The sequence below is a fragment of the Alosa sapidissima genome, chromosome 14 (genome assembly GCF_018492685.1).
Source record: "Alosa sapidissima isolate fAloSap1 chromosome 14, fAloSap1.pri, whole genome shotgun sequence".
NCBI classification, from domain to species: Eukaryota; Metazoa; Chordata; class Actinopteri; order Clupeiformes; family Clupeidae; genus Alosa; species Alosa sapidissima.
The window spans coordinates 27,811,099-27,828,360 of NC_055970.1; the positions used below are offsets into that span (position 1 = coordinate 27,811,099).

General features: G+C 40.2%; 2 protein-coding genes across 6 annotated transcripts; both read right to left on the bottom strand.

The window, feature by feature from the left end:
* Window positions 1–2,164: 2,164 nt before the first annotated feature.
* f2 (coagulation factor II (thrombin)) lies at window positions 2,165–8,582 on the bottom strand. The gene is made up of 14 exons (XM_042061811.1): window positions 8,422–8,582; window positions 8,098–8,258; window positions 7,948–7,972; window positions 7,294–7,359; window positions 7,081–7,192; window positions 6,773–6,906; window positions 6,225–6,533; window positions 5,862–5,972; window positions 4,441–4,567; window positions 4,156–4,323; window positions 3,890–4,063; window positions 3,588–3,766; window positions 2,667–2,737; window positions 2,165–2,506 (listed from the first exon to the last, which is right to left on the bottom strand). The coding sequence occupies exons 1-14, from the start codon at window positions 8,492–8,494 to the stop codon at window positions 2,354–2,356; spliced, it is 1,863 nt and encodes a 620-aa protein (XP_041917745.1). The 5' UTR covers window positions 8,495–8,582; the 3' UTR covers window positions 2,165–2,353.
* A 669-nt stretch (window positions 8,583–9,251) lies between these two features.
* Window positions 9,252–14,677, bottom strand: znf408 (zinc finger protein 408). Of its 5 annotated transcripts, none has more exons than XM_042061805.1 (5): window positions 14,055–14,677; window positions 13,444–13,636; window positions 13,263–13,330; window positions 12,479–12,738; window positions 9,252–11,448 (listed from the first exon to the last, which is right to left on the bottom strand). In XM_042061805.1, exons 1-5 carry the CDS (start codon window positions 14,066–14,068, stop codon window positions 9,518–9,520), a joined length of 2,466 nt encoding a protein of 821 aa, XP_041917739.1. In that variant the 5' UTR covers window positions 14,069–14,677; the 3' UTR covers window positions 9,252–9,517. The 5 variants fall into 5 exon arrangements, with proteins under 5 accessions (XP_041917739.1, XP_041917740.1, XP_041917743.1 ...); XM_042061806.1 differs by having other exon boundaries at window positions 14,431–14,676; XM_042061809.1 differs by having other exon boundaries at window positions 14,294–14,676.
* Between the last annotated feature and the right edge of the window lie 2,585 nt (window positions 14,678–17,262).

The following is a 17,262-nucleotide window of genomic DNA, read 5'->3' on the forward strand; positions in this document are numbered from 1 at the left end:
CCTAGCCTGCCCAGCCAACATTTGCTAGGTCATTAGGCTAAGTGTTAACTGTGGGCCTACTTTTGTAAAAGCGTTTAATGATAATCCTGTCTTAATCAAGGTTTGAAAATCGGAGGTTCACAGGCCACTGTATTTGACAAAAGACAGATGTAAGTTATTGCTAGTGACAAAATATTAACTTTCGGTGTGGTCTCTTTGTAAATTATGTGTAATTAAAACATGTTTTGATCGTCCCAGTTGTCCCCTATAGTGCATGGTGTCCTATATATCCAAGGGCAATATTCTCACCCCTATGTATTGCCACTCTGTTTCGAGGGACAAGGGTAGGCTAGGAGAAGGGGAAGAATGACAAATGGGATTGAGCCTTAGGGTCTGTAGCATTATGAATGTAACGTTATGATTAGATTAAGGTTAGTCTTTAATTGGTGTTTCACTCCTGTTTCATACAAAAATATTTTAAGCATTTACTTGAGAGGTGTTTGTTGATTTTGGATTACTTTGTTATAGCTCTTTGCCAGCTCAGACAAAAAAAGCAGGTCAAATTATTTCAGCTACAAAAATAGATGGCCATAGATAGCCATATAATATAATAAAATATGTTTTAATGTCCCTATGATGGAATTTGTTTTAGCTCAGCATGACCCATTGATAGACAACTTAGATTTAATATGTTTGTTTATTTGTATTTGCATTTTATTCAAATACAAAGACATTTTACAATATGTGAGGGTATGGTCTTTGTCCTTCAATTGATGATATGGTGTTTGGTGCATGGTTTTCCTAATGTATTTGTGCTAATTTAACATCTTGAGCCTGTTTCTATTTATCTGGATGTTTTGCCTCATGCCACCCTTGAATTAATCAGTGCCCCACTAGGGCCACCCTTGTTAAAAATGTCTAGAATCGCCACTGTACAGACTTGAATATTATAGAAAATCTGAGCAGTAATTTGACAGCAGTCAAGAAATTAGACAAATGCCTTCCGGGCACATTTGACCACTGTCAATTTAAGGTCTGCTCTGGCAAGTTCATACTTCACAAGAGCTAGTCTAGATAAAAGTTCAGATACAGATTTATATTAATAAATTCACTTTAATAAAATGTGCACTAGGTTAGTTCATGTTAAGACTAAAATAGCTATAATGCCATTTACCTTCATTACTAAGCCAGTCGATACTTTTTGGCTTCATACGCGCATTCATACGGAGCCAGGAGGTGTCATTGCAAGATATTTTTGTGTATTGAGAGAATGTGCGCTCATTTTACTAAATTGTGCTCTCAGTTTAGTAAATCGTGCACACGATTTAGTAAATTGTGTGTACGTTTTACTAAATTGTGCGTTCAATTTACAACAGTTAAAATGAGAGCAAATCTCTCGATTGACAGACAAACAACTTGATACCAAATACCATTGTAAAACAACATGATAACAGGCTGACATTTTTGTATAATAGTCATAAGACATGGGGAACTGTTTTGACAAATAATGAGCAGAAATCTGAGACCATGGTGTCAAGGCTGATTGAACTGATATGGAATGATCTGTATTTGTTTGTCAATCATCTTCGATTTCACTAGACATAGATTCCTATGAGTCTAGAGTCCTATGCTTGGGCAGGGCATCCTAGCTTTACACACCAAGTCAGGATGAGTAGGCTACATGTGACTAGGTCAAGCCAGGATAAGTAATTTGAGATACATGTTTGTTCACAGCTTTCCTCAATGGCTGGAATAAAACATTTGTCTCCTTATATGTTATACTACAGCAGTCCCACCAGAATCTCACAAGAGTGTCTTGTTATTGTTATGCACAACGGTGACTGAATTTGCTATGGGAATTCTCAGAAATGGTGTGACTTTTTTTTTTTTTTTAAGTATATTTTTTGGGCTTTTATGCCTAATGCAACAAGATAGTGGAGAATGACAGGAAGTGAGTGGGAGAGAGAGTCGGGGTGAGATCCGGAAAGGACCACGGGGCGGGAATCGAACCCAGGTCACCGGTGTATGGTGCAGGTGCCCCAGCCAGTTGCGCCATGGCTGGAGCCAGAAATGGTGTGACTTTTATCAGAAATATTATGTTTACGAGATAATATGGCAACCTGTAATTGTTATGATGGGAAATCCTTCCACATGCAGGACTGGAAATCATTGTGAACCAACTGAGTTATTTCTTTCAATATTTTTTATTCAATTCCCAGTAAGGGCTTGTAGATGTTCCATAGATGGCATCTTCACTCAGGGTAGCAATGGGAATTGATAACACAACAGGTCAAGCTATTATTCTCACTTTGACATATTTAAGTCAAACTGGATAAAAATGGGAACACATCTCACAATGGGAAAAAACACTCCATTATTCATCATCGTCATCTGTATCCTCAATGACCTTCCTCATCCACCTTCTCATGCGGAAAAGATGAGTGTAGAATCCATATTTTCCATCTCGGTCACAGCCTTCACCCCAAGACACAATACCAATCTGATACCAGCGATTATCTGTAGGACTCTGAAGAGGACAAAAGCCAAAAAGAAACTATTCTTTATTGATGAATAAATATTAAAAAAACACAATACAGCAAATGAGTGGCCTATATGTAATCATGCACACAACACAAGACTTGTTTTTCATTCTAGAAATAAGAATAAAAGTTTATGATATAGTCTACCTTCATGACAAAGGGACCGCCACTGTCCCCTTCACAAGCATCACCACTTTTGTTTTCCTCTGGTTGGAATCCTAAAATTTCAAAAAAGAAATCATTTGATTGCTCCATTCCATTCAACAAGTATATTCCAAGCAGTATATCACCACCGCTCAATAGTGTGTTAAGCCCCCAACGTCGTCTTCCAGGCAGCGCTGCCACTGCCGACTTAAAGGCACCTAATCCTAAACCTAACCCTAGCGCCTTCCAGGCAGCGCTGCCTTGAAGACAACCTTGGGGGCTTAAAACACCAAGAAACATCACCACCATGCAAATGTCACCCCACATGTACACACATGGGCATATATTCCTAATGCTATTCCCCCGGTAGGAGGAAGAATGTGTGGTAATCAGGTATGTCTGTTTGTAAGTGTGTCTGTTCACTAGTCCAAGTCTAGTCCAATGTACTGCTGATTTTTAAGGCAGAGGGTTACCATATCTCCTTACCATATGCCCATCTATGAGTTTCTGTTTCTCTATTCTTTTAAAACAAAATTGGCCAACTCTACATATAAAATGACAAATAACCGTTGTGCAGTTGTCTGACTGCTGTTGTTTTTTGTATATAAATAATATGTACAAGAAAAAGTCTCAGAACTTGAATAGAGGAAAAAACTTGAACAGTTAATGTCATTCGCTAGATGAACACGTTACATCATCAAATGAATATTAACTCAACTGGAAGTAAAAAGAACTGCAGACTAGTGTAACGTGTGTAATGTCGAGAACTTAATAAAGTCAATGCTAATGGCATGATCTAGGAAATGAAAAACACTATAATATATATTTCTAAAACAAAAATGAACCGATTTACAATACATAACACATACTGTAAATATAGTACCATTATCTGGATTTAGCACAGATTTAAGGGCAACCCCTTACCAGCACAAAACATGTTGTCTGTAATACGAATTGAGGTAGATTTCCGACAGGTTTCTTGCTCGACAATGGGCAGCTGGACTTGCTGAAGGACTGAAGGGATTGCTTTTGGAGAAGAAGACCATGTCTCAAAGAGGTTCCCCCAACCTGTTACACGACCCAGAAATCCAACCATCATCAAACTATAGAACAAGAGAGAGAGAGAGAGACAATTCTTTTTCATTATCAGCATATATGACAGTGTGTCTCAATTGTGTTTGATTTTAAATACTACTGTTTTTCCATAAATTAAAGATTTGACTTACTCTTTAGCCACCTGCCTGGTGGGTAGGCAAATTGGATGGATATGAGCTGAAAATTCTATGGGCCTCCTCATATGCAGGAGAGCAATGTCACGATTAAGGTTCTCCTTCCAGTTGTATTTAGGATGGACAATAATTTTATCTAGGGCCACAATCTTCTCAATCCCTCTCTCAAACCTAAGATTTGTCCAAAAAATAGACATATGATTACATTCATATATATATATATATATATATAAATAAAACAATGGTGGCAATCACATACTCACTTTGAGCGAGAGTATTTGCCAAGCCGAACAAGTATGTCATTAATGGTGAAGTTCTTGTTCCATGGAGGGTAGAGGATACAGTGGGCAGCAGTGAGGACCCACTCATCGCTGATCAAACTAGCCCCACACAGCAGCTCCTGGGGACTACGCTTGTACAGCATCACCTGCCTATCACAAGTACAGGTGACAATTTCATTTTCAAAAAAGGTTCAGTGACAAAAAAGGGGTACAAATATGTGAGATCAGATTGCTATATACATCAGATTAGTGGTATTTGCTCTTTACCATGGGGCGCTTCCAAGCTCTGCATCTTCCCCTTTCACAATTCTCTGTTTACGATAAGAGTCAAATAATTCCTTTTCTTTTGAATCTGTTTGACCTGCTTTCTCAAACATTGGGCGCTCTCCACACACTGTGAAGACAGGAAGAAGGATATACATTAATACAACTGTATTCTATACCAGTGGTTCTCAAAGTGGGGTCTGGGGACCGGGACATGGGTGTGACGGAGTGATGTCACTACAGTTGAGTATGCGCTCTGGGCCTGGCTCTTTGGCGTTGCGGTCAAGCTGCAGGTTTAGTGCCCCGGAGACCCGGGTTCAAGACCGGATGGGGTCACTGCTCTCTCCCTTCGCTACATATGGTGTCAGAAGTGGGATGGCTTGCCGTGAGGTCATCGGAAGCTTGCCCAGTGTATGAGCCATATGAGGGACCCCCAGGATAGGTTGACCCTTGTGTGAGGGACCCCAGAGATGGGTGAAGCACTTGTGTGTGGGGCACCCTGGGATGGGAGAAGTAGGGCTGGTGGTTGCGCGAGGGATGCTAGTGTGCGCTCTGACCAACGGGTCAATTGAGTATGCGCTCTGACCAACGGGTCAATTGAGTATGCGCTTTGACCAACGGGTCAATTGAGTATGCGCTCTGACCAATGGGTCAAGCTGCAGGTTTAGAGACCCAGGTTCAAGACCGGGTGGGGTCACTGCTCTCTCCCTTCATTACAATGGGGGTGCAACCCATAGCTGAAGTTGTAGTTTATCATTTTTAAAATGCATATCTACAGATGATAACCCTTTTCACCAATTCGATTGTGTCCATCCATATTAACATTTATCTTGAATCAGTTAACTAAGAACCATTCCTACAGCTGCTTATGGTTATTTGACAACTAGTTAGCTGATGAATATAGAGTATGTTTGAATCAGACCATGTTGTCAAGTGATGCAAAATCTAAAGTTGACAAAAGACAGATCAAGTTCACACTTGGCAAAAACACAGGATAGTGAACCTGGCCACAACTTCAGAGAATACAAATGGCATATGCTTTCTATAATCATGAGGGGGTCCTCGGAATATTTTCTTTCACACAGGGGATCCTTGGAACCAAAAAATTCAGAACCTCTGTTCTATACACAATAAGTTATACCAAGAATCATTTCTAAAATAAGAATACATAAGCTTCGGACGTAATTATGCTTTTGACTCGGGTACATTCACAAAAACACTCTAGGATGCATTTTGGCGAGAGTTACGCTTTAAGCTAATGCAAGAAAAGATTCATTTATTATTGCACTTTCTATTTATCTTTGCCAGGGTCCCAATAATAATGAAGGGGTGCTATATGCATGGGTTATCTACATCTGAGATGTGACCTGTTTAGAAAAAGGTGATGACCAGCTTGCCTAGCAAATATGTTCACTCTTACTTACCCTGCTCCCCATTGCCAAAACTCCGGGGACTGAAGAAATCCTTTTTAGGACCAGGTCTCACAGTTCGCTGGCGAACTTGCTCAACACTTACTTCACTATCTAGTGGATCCTCTGACAAGAGAAAAACAAAAATGCAAATAATAATAATAAAAACAATGATAATGGCGTGGCAGTATGACTTAATCTAGTATCCTTAATCATATTGAGTTAAAATGCAGTTGAATAGGGAACACAAAAATCATGCCTGTAATAATTTACAAAGAAGTGGATTTTAAACAACCAAAAGGCCTCAAGGTTACAGTCTTGAGAATATTGAGGCAAACAAGACAAGCACTGCATTGTCCCTCTTGGCCATCTTCTTACCACACAAGTCCAGGTCACAATAGTCCATGGTGACATTGGGGTAATCTACAAAGCACCATGGCCCTTCTGTGTCATTATCTGGATTTCTGCAGTAGTTGGCGTCCAGTACAACATTGGGGAGAAACTCCACTCCTGAAGCCTTCTTTTTAGCTTTAGGGGAATTCCAGGGCAAACATGTGAAACCCTTCATAGTGACAGACAGGGTTCCTTTATAGTCTTTGCCATTGTCAGTTAGACAGTTTGTTGAACTGGAGTAATCGATAGTCACAGTGACTTTTGTAGGGGGAGGTACAGCAACAAATGGTCCGTCTGATGACAAAAAAACAACAACAAAATCAGGAACATGTACATGGAAGGCCCTAAATGCATTGTGTTTTCATTTTTAATATGTGTGTGGTTCAGAATTATCATAAATCAAGTCATAATTTCTTTTTGAGCTGCTTTCTTGTTCTCTATCCTTGTCTTTCATAGCAAATATGAACACATGATCCACCATTATTTTGGTTTCCCATTGAAAAACATGAAACTCATATTTTATGAACAATTACCACAGTTTGGAATAGCACAGCTCTCTCTTCTGACTGTGGGATCACGAGTGAAGCACCAAGGTCCATCAGGACTTTGATCTGGATTTCGGCAGTAGTTCTCTTTCAATGAATCATCCAGGGATGTGTTGAATTCTCTACAGATTTGGTAGAAATACAAGGGTACCATGATAATAAGCCATCAATGTGATGATGCAATTCACATTATTCAGAGAGAAATTAGTAATAGGCCTATTGCTCAAACACAAATAAACAGTCTCACTGAAGAATGAGCAATTAAGTTGATAATGCAGTAAGAGTTTAGTTCATACGTGATTCTGTGTGGAAAGTTGCTGCTCCAGTACTGGCATGCCTTTCCACTGGAGGTGGTGGACACCGCTGCACTGTACGTTTCTCCTTTTTCATACGAACAGTCGCCGGATGCTGCACATACATTTCATTTAGAATTTCAACACTATTGTGTAGACAACTGATTAGGACTGATAATAACTTGATGGCAAAAATAATCAAAAACAGTGATTTACCATCCAAGCATGATCTGAGAGTCTTTATAGATGTTGGATCTCTGGGCAATGTCAGGCCATTGCAGCCTGTAAAATAGCCAAGCACATCCTCAGTGATTCGACATATTTGTGGTCTACATTTACATGTATTTATTTAACAGTAATATTTGTTGTCTGATCATATTTTAAATATGAAATGGGATATGGAGGTTCTAAATAATTTTCAATTTAACACGATTAATCAATAAAATTGTGTTCTGGTGGTCTGTGAACATAGTTGTACTTTGTCCCTAGTTCAGCTGATCCTATTTATTCATCTAGAAATAGATTAGCCTGGGTGTTCCCATGCTGCCTTGCGCGCGATTTGATTCACGCTGCTAAGGCAGCCTGGAGACCATGGAGCAAATTTTCGCCTGAGATAGGGAACCAATCACAGAACAGGGGGGAAAGCAAGACGATGATGAGCTATGCACAGACGCATTTGATAGACATCCGTGGCACCCAATAAACGGATCTGGGCATTTTTTTCAAATACGAGAAAATGAACGTTTGGTTCCCAGACCACGTCTCATTGAGAAGTGGTGGCGCTAGCCAGGCTAGAAATAGATCCTATTTAGACAAAAATCTAACTAAGCATGTTGACTGATGAGACCAATTTAAACAATGACATCTTACCCTGGTATTTCCACCAAAATTGTTTCTAAATGGAAAGGAAAAATAATTAGTTCCTCAACATTGTTATCTGTACTCGGATAAACATTACTCGGATAAACATTACATTACAAAGTTTTAAACACTGAAATCTGTGGTCTTCACCAGTCTCACCGTTGGCTGAGGTTTTTCAAACACTTCACGGGCTTCCTCATGATCACATATCTCTTCCAGACACTCACGCTCCAGGTTACCAGGCTTCACCTCCTCAAGAAAGGTATTTGCTCGCCTTGCTCTGATGAAAACCTCAGAGGCTCTTTTGGTGTCAATAAATACTAACAACAAAACAAGACCTTAGAGTAAATATCAAGGCCACCATTTGAGTAGTCTTAGCATGTGTACCGCTTTGTGCATTTTATCTGTGAGGTGAAAAACATGTCAATGTTTCATTTGCAGACAGGAATATCTCGATATCTCTCCATCATAATTTCATCTTACCATCTTTACACATGCCCTGAAGAACCGAGCTGAGGAAGAGGCTGAGGAGTAAAGTTGCTGGAATTCCACCCATTTTAAATGTGGCTGAAGAAATCTTAACAAAGCCTGCATGAGACTCTGGACCCCACACGTCCCAATGCTTTGACACAGACCTCCACTCTCAGAAACAGGGTAGTGACTAGTTAATATTTAACTACTGGAGCTCAAAAGTGCCCTACCTGACCTGAAACCTCATTGAGATCAGGGAAGGGATCAGGCAAAAGTGAAGCTACTGTATATTGGTGTATGTTGATCGTGCTTTGCATACTTATTGTAGCAGAAATTATGTTTTTTTTTCATTAACAAAAACATCTTCCCATGAAAATAATGTTTCATCAGGACATATCTCTGAAATGGCTCCCTGACGTATCACTTTGTCATCATTTTTATTTTACGAAGAATGAACAACCTGTATCAGTCCACTCAGTATAGAAACTAAAGTGTTATCTGATTCCGTTGTTCATTGACTTGTCCTGGACATCTAAATATTTGTTGCCAAATATTGAACAACTTGTGACTTTAGGGACATAGTATCCATTGCTGTGTTAAGTTTGTGAGCTGAACATGATTCATTGCATATGTAAACTGAAAGGAGGAGTAAAATACACACATGAAACTGTGAACTGAGGCACAGAATTTCAACATTGATCCCTGAGCATGTTAAATAACGTGATCAAAGAAATCTATCATCGAATTCTGCCTCTTAAATAGCCAGTGATTTGTAATATAGTTAGTCAATAATGAACAAAGGAGATGGCTCAACATATATGAAGGAATCATTTCAATGTGTCTACCTATTAAAACTTTTTATTATTGCCTAACTCCCTGTTCCATCACTGCTTTGTTGGAAACGTTTCATACAAATACTGATGATACAAGGTCCAGCTCACCAATGTCAATATTTGCATACTTTCAACTCTCTCCAATCACAAAACAACAGCAAGGGCTTGTATCACAAAACAAACTTTAATCATTTCAGCAACACCTGTACAACAAAACTGATTATATGCTATATGCTAGGAAGAATGGACATACATAACATACATAGAATTTAATATTAAATCCCTGATTCAATCTCAATGGTTTCAGCCACAGAATTAAGTCCATCCTCGCCTTGCAGAATAACCATGTTACTTTGTACCTCCTGTTCTTGTAACATTATACATTTAGATGCCGAATCTGAGACAATAATCTCAATAATGTCCTCATTTAACTGGATTCTGCTGACCCCTTGCTCTGCTCCATTTTCCATTAGAACCATACCCTCATGGAATGGTCCAGAGCTAACAATCACTTCATCTGTGTGGGGAACGACTACCAGCTCCTCGACAGTTTGAACATACATCATTGTTTGGTTTTCTGTATTCTTCTCGGGGTCATTTGACCACGTGTTTGTTAGACACCTCTGTACTGTCTTTCGGGGTCGCCCTCTTACTGGGGCTGGATGATCTGTCTCCTGAGTTTCCAGGACTTCGTCCAGTTTCTTCTTGTGAGAAAGCTGATGACGAATGAGGCTCTGCATGAGAGTGTAGCCCGCACCGCATTTCTGACATTTATATGGCTTATCCTCCAAATGAGACTTCATGTGCCGCCTCAGTTTTGTGGCCATGGTGTAGGCCTTTCCACAGACATTGCACTTGTGAGGCCTTTCACCTGTGTGCAGGCGTTCATGGGCCCGCAGTGTATGAGGGTCGCGCAGAGCCTTCCCACAAACAGTGCAGAGGTACACCTCACCGGTGTGAGAGATGAGGTGCCGTCGAAGTTCAGGCACTTGGGAGAAGTGCTGGTCACAATAGTCACACTTGTAGGGTTTTTCTCCCGTGTGGATGCGCAGATGCCCGAGCAGGTTGCCTCGTTGGCGGAACGTCTTGCCACAGTGAGGGCAGGGGTACGGACGCTCCCCTGTGTGCAGTCGCATGTGGTTCCTCAGGGAGCCGGAGTTGGCCAGCTCTTTGCCACATTCAGGACACTTGATCTTGGGAGGGTGGTAATTCGCCTCCTTTGCCCTATGTGCCTCTCTGTGGATGCGGAGGGAGGGCCGCCGGGCAAAGGCCTTGCCACACACATCACAGACGAAGGGCTTCTCTCCTGTATGCAGCACCTCGTGTTCCTTCAGGTCTCGCTTTAAGCCGTACCTCTTGTCACACTGTTGGCATTTATATGGCCTCTCTCCCCGGTGCATCAAAACGTGAGCACGGAAACTCTCTTGGGAACTATAGTTCTTTCCGCATTCTGTGCAAAGGTAGGGTTTTAAGTCAGAATGAGTGAACTTGTGCTTTTTCAGGTGACACAACTGAAAGAAACTCTTGTCACACTGATCACATTTGTACCTTCTTTCTCGCATGTTAAGTTGCAAGAGATTGGGTTTCAACGCCAAAGAATCCATAGCCAGTTTCAATGTAGCTTTATCCATCCCATCATCAGTTTTGATTGCATGGCTGGCATCTTTGTCTTCCAAACCTTGCTCTTGGACAGCATGTCCATCATCGGCAGAATTTCTAGATGGTTGCTTCTCCTTTGCTTGCTGCTGCAGGGTCCTGACTTTACGCTCCTGTAGACGCTTGTGAATGCGACTAACAAGTGTGTGGACCTTTCTGGGTTTAGCAGCGAGACGGCAGCTGGCTCTAGTAGGCCCAGAGACTGCCTCAATATCTTTCCTATCACAATTTTCAACCACTGTAGTTTGATTCTTTTCAACCATAGTAATATCAGATAATTGAGCCAAGTTCAAGGAGGGTATTTTGACAGTTTGCATATTGATTCTATCTGTATTGTCATTTTCACAACCATCTTCTATATCTTTTTTTGATTGACAGGTCTGATTGGCTAGTTTTGGTGTCTTTTTCATTCTGGAGAAAGGTTTACTCTTCTGGATCCCAAGCTCTACAGAATCTTTTTCTTCATTCTTTGGTGATGGTGGGACTTCGGAATGCTCCAAGATTGGCTTGACCCCGATGTTTGCAAGGTGCTCTGTGAGAACTTCATGGTCTGTTTGGACATGAAAAGCACAGACCAAAAACGTATGTATAAGTTTTATATATATCTAACACAATAACATGCATTCACATTAATCTGATAAAACATTTGGACAGGTCTTACACTACCTCTATTCAACTGTTCAAATGTCACAGTTCAGAAACCAATGATTCATTTATTAAGTAATATAAGTAATACAATGAATACCACCACTGTTTTACTATCAGGATTATATGTATTGTATTGAAAGGTATCAATTGTCCATGCTCTTCATTGATATTTATTTATATGGCTTTTGCAGCTCGTTTGATTGATTGAAGTGTCCACTAGCCAATTATCAAAAAGCCCAGGTTGTACTTTTGTATTTTTCATATCTTGAAAAAATTGCTGGATTCTAAGATGGTTAGCATCCACCAGTGTCCTTATCTTTAAAAAAAATAAAAAATAAATAAATAAACATAATTAAATCAATGAATTATATTTTGATTTCCTCGTCTGGCTCTGACCATTGCTCTCCCTCGTCTGTGTTGTGCCATCATTGGCTATAGTTCCTTGCCAGTGGTCATTTATTCCTCTGGATATCTAGCATGGTAGATATCTAGTCGTAGCCTGTGGCACAGTGGCAACCAACGTTCATTACATCTTTCATTCATAACGACTTATAACTATAATCTGAACAAGTCATTAGAAAAACTACCTAGGTCTATTTATGAATGATAACGAGTGTAAACTTTTATTGGGGGCCAGAATGATGTTATTCCGTGCAGTTTTGAATAAGACCGAAATTTGCATTTACAACTAAATAGTGTATAGCATGGCCTGGTTCATCACTGATGATGTGTCCGATGGAGAGGATAAACAACTGATTATCTAAAGCAGATACTGTAGTGTTAAAAGCATATGTTTAATATGTCCTTATTTTAAGGTAACAGCGAACAACAAAACCTATTATTATGCAAACTTCTGCAGCTCTTGTAGTATTTTTTGAGTAACTCTATGTTCAACGACAAGTGACAGCCCCAGAAACAATGTTTCATCATACCTGGAGATAACACTTCCTGCTCTCCAATAATATTCTCCAAGGGCTTGTCATCTCCTGATTTGGGATAGATTCCTTCCTGGCAGGGTTTGCCTGGCATAGCAGCAGACCTTTCCTTATCTAATGAAATGGCATTGTCCTTCAACCAAAACAGCAGCTCTGTCCCTGGATTTATATTCTCACAGGCCTGTAGGCACAACTTTCCATCGACTTCATAAACCTTCACATTCTGCTCCTCCTTGTGTTTTGCATTGCAAGCAAACCTGCAATAGGTCAAGAGCATGAGTAGTATCACAATGATAATAAATAACAGTGGAAGAGAGAAAGAAAGAAGAACAGGAAAGAGAGAGAGAGAGAGAGAGAGAGAATGAGATATGATAGAACATTACAAACCAATCAATACATGTTAGCTGTAGGCTACATCAAGTGGAGAATTGCTTTCCATTTCATATTCCATTTTTCATGTCATATCCTGTGAGTCACTATTATGAGTATAGCAGCAGGCACAGTAACTGTGCAGTGAATTAACATCCGTCCACTTTAAGAGACAGTGCTGCAAGTTCCCAGATACTAGCCTGAGGCTAAACTGTGCAGGCAAATACAACACAGGCTACATAAACCTGTAGTTTTTGCTAACTTGTCAAAAAAGTAAACTTGATATTTGTAATCTGGCCAGAATTCACACATACAAAGTCAAAGCAAACTATTTGGAACCTATCCATATCTCTGTAGCACATAATCCAGAACAAACAATATTGTGATGTTCCATAGCTAATGTCATACATACCTCAACCAATACAGGCGGTCTGACAGCTGCTCCTTAGAAATAGTTAAACAAGTATTTTCTCCAAGTTTCTGGTGTGAGGAAAAAACACAGATACGACAAATCATTCTGTTAACAAAAAACAAAGTGATTCTTTCAATACATGTTTTCATAGTGATGACTGATGAGAGACGTTGGTCAGCACCTCAGTGATTTCCTCCACATCAGCTTGTTCCTCAAGGCATAGGATTGTGCCTTTCTGCAGTGGCTGACCAACACACCACAGACCAAACTCGCCATCTTTTGCCAAAGACGGACCCAATGTCAGCCCACGAGGCACAGCACTCAGAACACTGTGGAGGGATTCCAGCTTCATGAAGTAACTTAGTTCTCTGCACCTGAAAGTTCAAATAAGTCTCACAATATGCCTGTACTCATACAGGCACACAGATCTAAATATATTAAGGCCAACAAAGACTAATTAAAACATACCTAGTGGTTTACTGATCTGCATTAGAAATTATCCATCAGTCAGTTTTCACTAGCCTACACCCGTAACATAATAATTACATTTGGCTCAAACTAGTTCACAGTAGTTGGCACAGTTGTAGTAGGCTACAATAGTTTGTACAATAAAAGTAGTCAACATTTTAAGTGCTTATTTAACCAGAACGACTAATAGCTATCCAATGCGTTAAGATAAACAGTCTAAAGTAGCCTAATCCGGACGTAAAGAAACCTATTAAATGCAATTATTAAAAGGTTAGATGGGTATTGTATTGCTCAACAGCCAATCAATTTACTCTCCTCTCTTACTTGCCCCTGTTCATTGGTTATAGTGTGGTGTTCGGATCGAGCCACTTTTGTAGCACTGTAGCCTTCTAGCGGACGGTTAAAATAATGTGATGAGATTTTTTTCTGAACTGTTGAAACGTGCAGCCTAATTGATAAAGGACATTGCCTTTAATACCCCCGGGAAGCCAATATTAACCTACAAACCTACGAGAGACACAACAGGAAGTAGGAGGGTAACCTATCAAAAGTCAATCAAATACCTCGTAGGACTGATCTTCTAAGTTAGTTATCATTGACTGATATAAACTATTTAACGGTAGATAGCGTTACTGCCTTATTAATTTCGCCATCTCTGTTTCATTGAAATGCGCACGGGTTTGCTGATGTTAATGCTAACCTGGTGTTATATGGAGACACCGACGTGGTCAACGCCGCGTACAGTTACGCATAGTATTTTAGTAACTCATACGCATACTATCTGTATAATCCCGACGTTAGTAGCCTATGATAAATTCTGAACCAACTCAGGGATATGTTTCCTCAGTGTCTTGGCCAGTGGAAGTCGAGAACTCCGGGAATATCATCTTTTTCCATCAACACAGTAGGAGGAAGTGTAGCCATGTCACTATATTACCCTTCCCCACAGAAACGATAGGCCTACTAACAGACATAGACAGACCCTGGTTTAATTGATTTCAGTTATAAGTCTATATTAAATTATCTTATGTGAATGTAAATTTGCCGTGCTATTATTGTCAGTATATTGTTGTCTATAGAGCACAAAATGACACACAAGTTAATGTGGAACAACTTTTAGGCCCGAGTGTTTGCCACAGGGACGTATTTAGAGAGTACTCCAGTTGAGATTTCCACAATGCGCATGCTCACACGGCTTTGGACCAGAGCCCGTTTACGTACCCTCAGAGAATGTCTAATAATATAATATTCATGCGCAACAAGTAACAATTGTATGAAAGTTGTATCCATGTGCAATCAACACATTGTATCGTTTGCTAAATTACAGCAGGCTCGATCACAAGGTAGCGGTAGGCCTTTGCATGGGGTAAAGAGTGCACATTCTCTTTGAGGGAAGAGCATCGGTTCACTGGCAAAGATTTTGGGGTCCTATGAACGAACTATGGACTCCTCCCATATAGAAATATTGGTCTTTATTTAGTAAATATTGGTAAGTTCCTGGGGCCTCAAGTGCAGGGCCCTTGGAATCGCCCCGACCTGACGGAGGAAGCATGGACAACATTTAAGTTGCTGCTGAAATGCCACAGAAAAAATAGGCTACCCTATTCTATTCCTAACGAAATCCAGACAAATGTGAAACACTAAAATCCAGCAAGCCTGGTAAAGTAAATCCTTCATTTCACAGTGTTAGGCCTACTTATAAAAACTACATCCCTAACTGATAGGTGAAGGAATCCTTTGGCTTAATATCGTTCCACTAACATGTAGGCCCTACATCTTGGATACATGAGAAATTGTAACGCAATCTTCCTTTGTTTTTACCTATATTCCTCACAAAGTCAGCCGATAACCTCCAAGCCCCCTTTCTAAAGGTTACATCATAAAAAGGGGAGGCAGAGGTTAGGCTACTTCCAGTCAACCTATGAATATCATCAAACTAATTTCCTTTCACCATATGCCAATTCTTCATAGCAAATGGCAGAGAAGTACTTCTATCAAGTGGAAATAAAACACTAGACTTCATTTTGTGACTAGTCGTTGCCCCCACATGGTTGTAACTGTGTTCAACAGCAGAGGTCGCTACAGCCTTTTATAGAGTTTCAGGACCATGAGCTTCCAATAGAGAGGAGAGCTAGATATTTTTTATTTTTCGCTTGGGTTGTGGATGATAGTAGCCTGGAAAGCCAGCCCAAACTTAGCCCCGCCCACAATATTTCAGTATGACTAGAATTGAGTATGATGATGTCAGGCTAGGATGATGGGTTATGGATTGTAATTCTGATTGTAAACACCTCTTCAGTGGAGGTAGAGATCAGTCACTTCACCTAATAGAGTGATGTCAATCAAACGACCCTCTGGATGAAAGTCTGTGCAGTTAATGCACATAGTAGTAGCCCTTGTGCACCTCATGTACTGTAAATCAACCAGCATAGCTAAAGCTATAAGGGCACTACTGATTATTCAACTAGCCATACAGCTTAACTGAAAATTAGTTAACCTTATTGAACTAAGAGACATTGCTGCCGCTAGGGGCGCGTCTAGATTTCTAGGCTAAAGAGACATGGTAATTTTATGACAATTGACACAAAATAAAATGATTTAAATGTATAGGCCTAGTGGTTAAAATTATTTCCTTACAAGGATTCAATGATTTTTATTTGTCACATACATAAAGATACTATGTAACTACTACTACTTTATTTGTCACATACATAAAGATACTATGTAACTACTACTACTACTGTAAACCATGTAGTGAAATGGCATTAGTTGGATAGAAACTCCTCCTCAGTCTTTCTGTTTCAGCCATGTGGCTAGAGGGGCATTTACCAAACCTCAGCGGTCTGAACAGTCCATTGTCAGGGTGTGAAATGTCTTTTAAAATGTTTTGGGCCTTTCTACACTTCTGGTGTAGACGTCCTGTCCTGCAGGGCAGGGAGAGGCATTCTGATGGTACGTTTAGCAGAACCCCTCTCTAAGCACTATAATCTCGAGATGTGCAATTTTGATATACCAGGTGATGATAAAATTGTTGGGAGAATTGCTTTAAAACTTAACTGTTACCATGTTGTTAGTCGCTTTGGTTAAAAATGCGTCAGCCAAATGTAATGTAATGTAATGTAATGATGCTGTTAGAACACTCCACAGCTGAAAAGTAGAAGGCCTTCAAGATAGATGTTGACAGAGAGTCATTGTCTGGATTTCTTTAGAGTGTGTTGGAGGTTGACAGTCCATGTGAGGTCCTCAGCACCTATACTGATGGTTAATGTGTCAGATGTCAGACCACCTACCCTGATGATGGGCTTTTGTTTTTTGGCACAGGGACAATAATGGATTAGCTGTTTAAAGCATGAGGGGACAATGACTTGAGTCAAAGGTGTATTATGTGTAAACACAGGGGCTAGCTGGTCAGCACAGGATTTCGGTAACCTGCCAGAGACACCATCAGGTCCTGCAGGTTCCTGCATGTAGCCTTCGTGAAGACGTTCCTCACATCCATCTCAGAGACAGAGAGAAGGGTTTCCCCACTTCT

Bases quoted from the DNA above. Each gene is read 5' to 3' on its own strand.
- f2 (XM_042061811.1), bottom strand. From the start codon at position 8,494: ATGGGTGGAATTCCAGCAACTTTACTCCTCAGCCTCTTCCTCAGCTCG. The intron at 8,259-8,421 runs GTAAGATGAAAT...TTTTGTTGTTAG, and splicing joins TCAGGGCATGTGTAAAGATG to TATTTATTGACACCAAAAGA. The intron at 2,738-3,587 runs GTAAGGGGTTGC...TTGAAATTTTAG, and splicing joins AGACAACATGTTTTGTGCTG to GATTCCAACCAGAGGAAAAC.
- znf408 (XM_042061805.1), bottom strand. The intron at 12,739-13,262 runs GTATGTATGACA...GACCTATTGCAG, and splicing joins GACCGCCTGTATTGGTTGAG to GTTTGCTTGCAATGCAAAAC. The intron at 11,449-12,478 runs GTATGATGAAAC...ATGTCCAAACAG, and splicing joins GCAGGAAGTGTTATCTCCAG to ACCATGAAGTTCTCACAGAG.